The sequence below is a fragment of the Mustela erminea genome, chromosome 3 (assembly GCF_009829155.1).
Source record: "Mustela erminea isolate mMusErm1 chromosome 3, mMusErm1.Pri, whole genome shotgun sequence".
NCBI lineage: Eukaryota > Metazoa > Chordata > Mammalia > Carnivora > Mustelidae > Mustela > Mustela erminea.
The window spans coordinates 93,799,728-93,803,207 of NC_045616.1; the positions used below are offsets into that span (position 1 = coordinate 93,799,728).

The 3,480-nt window shown below is 53.7% G+C and overlaps 1 protein-coding gene across 1 annotated transcript; it reads right to left on the reverse strand.

Annotated features, from left to right (window-relative positions):
• Positions 1–376: 376 nt before the first annotated feature.
• On the reverse strand, positions 377–3,189 carry IL13 (interleukin 13). Its single transcript, XM_032336764.1, has 4 exons — positions 2,984–3,189; positions 1,941–1,994; positions 1,610–1,714; positions 377–1,285 (listed from the first exon to the last, which is right to left on the reverse strand). The coding sequence occupies exons 1-4, from the start codon at positions 3,110–3,112 to the stop codon at positions 1,187–1,189; spliced, it is 387 nt and encodes a 128-aa protein (XP_032192655.1). The 5' UTR covers positions 3,113–3,189; the 3' UTR covers positions 377–1,186.
• Between the last annotated feature and the right edge of the window lie 291 nt (positions 3,190–3,480).

Sequence of the window (3,480 nt, forward strand, 5' to 3'; positions counted from 1 at the left end):
CTGAACTTTGGACCATGCTGCCACCTCTTCCCCGAGCATCAGAGAGGTCGTGAGGGAGACACCAGAGGGTGTGTGGGTGGTACCAGACATAGGCGGGCCACTCGTCGAAAGCTCTGATCAGGACTTCTGAAGCCACTACCTGTTTCACGTGTCCTCCTTGAACCCAGAAGTCCTGGCCCCAGCTGCTGCTTCCTGCAAGTAGCATGTGGGGGATGTCCTTCAGGCCAGCTGGCCTCCTGCTGGGCTTACTTACTTCCATTCAGCCCAGGTCCTCTCCCTTAATCCTCCCACACTCCTTCTTAGGCCCCCTCCTCCACCTCCCCTGCCTCCCAAAGAACTCCTCAGTGTCTCAGGGTCCCCACAGGCCAAAGTAAAACACAACCATCATCAGGTCTTGTCACTGTCTTTATTTCTGGCTTCCAGTTTGACAAGTCAGTGAAAGAACACATTCAGTGACCCTTCCCCCCAGGCCACACACACCCAATGCAACCTTCTAGGCTGCGCTTCTATATATTATTAACTCTTTGATAACATATTTTATTTCTTAATTTTAAATACAAGGAAAAACAATAAATTACTCTTTGGCTGAGGGCCAGCTGCTGCGTGGCAGACAAGAGCAGCTTCTCTGGCCCTCTCTCCCGTCCTGTGTTGGCCCCAGGACCTCAGTGAGGTAGCAGAATTTTACACACAGTGCTTATTCCCAGGGACTCCTAACACCCACATCGTCGGGCCCCCAGCTCCAGGTTCTGGAGGCAACAGTCCCTCCCTGTCCCCAGCACAGACAAACACACTTATTTAAATAACACACAATAATAAATAAGGCTAAGAAGAAATGTGCCTGGGATGCTGCTGTCTGCCTTAGCCATGCCTGTGAACAGCAGGGCCCCCTCCCACTTGTGTCTGCCAAGGCAGCTCCCATTGTAATGCAGGGGTTTGGTCTCAGGAGGGGGCAGTCCTGCCAAGCAGTGTTTCTCTCTTGTCCTTCACGGAGTGTAGAGCCACTGGCTGGGCTCTGCTTGGTGGAGGCAGGTGGCACAGGCTGAGATCCAAGCTAAGGAAATCATGTCTCCCTCCCTCCCTGCACCCTATCCCAACAAGAAATCTGTGACATCTGAAAGAAAAAATGAATCTGTAACTTAAATGGTCAGGTCTGCCTCTGTGAATAAGAATGCGAGGTTTTCATGCTTCATGGGAAATTTCCATGGCGAAAAACACTCCGTGCGTAGGTGAGCAGGTTTTTCACCAACTGGATCACTTCAATTTTGGTGTCCTTACTGGCGATCTGCTGCAGGACAAAGAGACCGGCCTGTTAGTGGGATGCCAGAGTGAAGGTGACCAGCTCTCACCAGGGGCTTTCCAGGAACCGGCTTCTTTAAGCCTCACAAAAGCCCCCATGAAGTGGGTACTGTTATTACCACTGAAGCTCAGGTAGGAGTCAGGAGCCCATGAGCCCGGATCCTGGAAATCCCAAAGGCTGTGTTGCTGTAGCCACAGTGGACCCACCCCCAGAGTGGACGCTTGCCTTCTGACGCTCACCCAGGTTCCCCTAGAGCTCCCAGGGCTGGCAGGAGTGAATGCAGGGCTGGGGGTACAGGGCAAAGGGCCTTACCCCTGCCGAGGTATCCTGATCACACAGTGATCTCAGCAACCTCTGGGTCCTGTGGATGGCGCTGCAGTTGGAGACACTGGTCAGAGATTCCAGAGCTGCACAGTACTGCAGGGAGAAGAACACGGGGGTGTTAGGCCCTGCCGGCTGCCCCCCACCACCCCCACACTTTCACTGAATCTACAGAAGAAAGAGGCGGAGAGCCCTGCTAGAGGTGGTGGGAGGGCTCCAAACTGTGAGCAGCTTTTGAAGCTCCCTAGGAATCCCCAAGAGAACACCAGCACAAGACCTACAGCCTCAGCTCCGTCCCCCACAGTGTCCAGGGGGTCCTTACCATGCTGGTGGTCCGGTTGACGCTCCACACCATGCTGCCATTGCAGAGGGATGCCTGAGGGAGCAAAAAGGCAGTAAGCCCAGGCCATGTCTCCACAGGGATCTGCCCCCACAGGCATCCATGCCTTAGCAGAGAGCCAGGCCTGGGACCCCCCAGTGTTCCTGAGCTTTACTTCCTGCTCTGCATAGTCAGTGAGACCATTGCCCAGGGCCCTGGGGCTGAGAGAGAAAAATCTGAGGGACTCAACCAGTAAGGGACAAGCCTTTTGTGAAGCTTTCTGCAGCCAGGGCTGCAGCAGAGAAAACATCTGACTGGTCAGTTAAGACACCTCCAGGGAAGAGTCAGGATGGCGTCGGGGGAGGGAGGAAGGGGTGGCCAGCTCAGTCAGATGGGGAAGGGTGGAGGCTAGTATATAAGACCCTGTCTTCTGAGTTGGGGAACGCTGCAGTTTGGAGCATAGGTGCTGGGTATCAGCCAGGCCTGATCTGAATCTGGTTTTAACCTTAACGAGGCTTAGTCAGTCAAATAGGGTCATCACACCTGCCTTTGAAGGTGGTTGGCAGTGATGGAATGAGATGAAAAGCACCCAGCAGTAGGCTTGGCACACAGTTATTGCCCAGAAAGTATGAGCCGTCACCACTAGGGACAGGAGCTGACTACTAATGAATCCTTCTATAAGAATGGGCTTATCCAAAATGCTGTGATTAGTGACCCCATTATTCCATTCAAACCAGATGGGAAATGCTTAATAGTCCTAGAAGAGTGCTGGTGCCTCTCTGCTTTCCTCTTCTTGAATGGTTGAGTAGGAGCTGGCCATAGCAGGCAGGGCCAGGCCAGGGGAAGAGATGGTCCCTGGGGGCTCCACCAAAACCCTTTATGGGTCCATCCATACTGCTGCCCCCCACCCCTGGCTCTTGTCCCTCATGGCTGGGTGCATCCTCGTCCATGGGGCTTCTTACCACTGGGCCCAGCCTTCATGGCCTGAGCCATGACCAGTAACCTCAACACCCTCAGAGGTAGGGCCCTGGCCAGAGGGTACTCACCTGATTCTGGGTGATGTTGGCCAGTTCCTCAATGAGCTCCTTGGTGGTTGTTAAGTTATGCACAGGACCTGGGGAGGCAAGGCCACTAAGGCAGGTGAAAGCAATGATCACAGTCAACCAGAGCGCCATGGGGCTGAAAGCCAACACAGGAGGAGCGAGGAGCAGACTCGTAGGCTGGCCTAAGCTGAGTGGCTTGTGGCCTTGGACTCTTGCAGCAGCTTTTATAGGCCAAAGTGATGACGCCTCCAACCCTGGTCTCCGCTTTGTCGAGTACTATCTAGAAACCACATCTTTACTCATCTTGATTTTACTTTGTGGAAAATCCAGCGTCGCACAAAGGAAAGAGTTTGATTTCTTGTGGACTTATGATTGAGAGGGGTCTAGAGCTCTTCCCAAGATATGGATGTGCTTACTCCAGGGGTGAGTGAGAGGGCCCTCAGGGCAGCTTGGTGTCAGCCATGCCAGCCGGAACTGTGGCGGTTTTGCTTGGTAGCTAC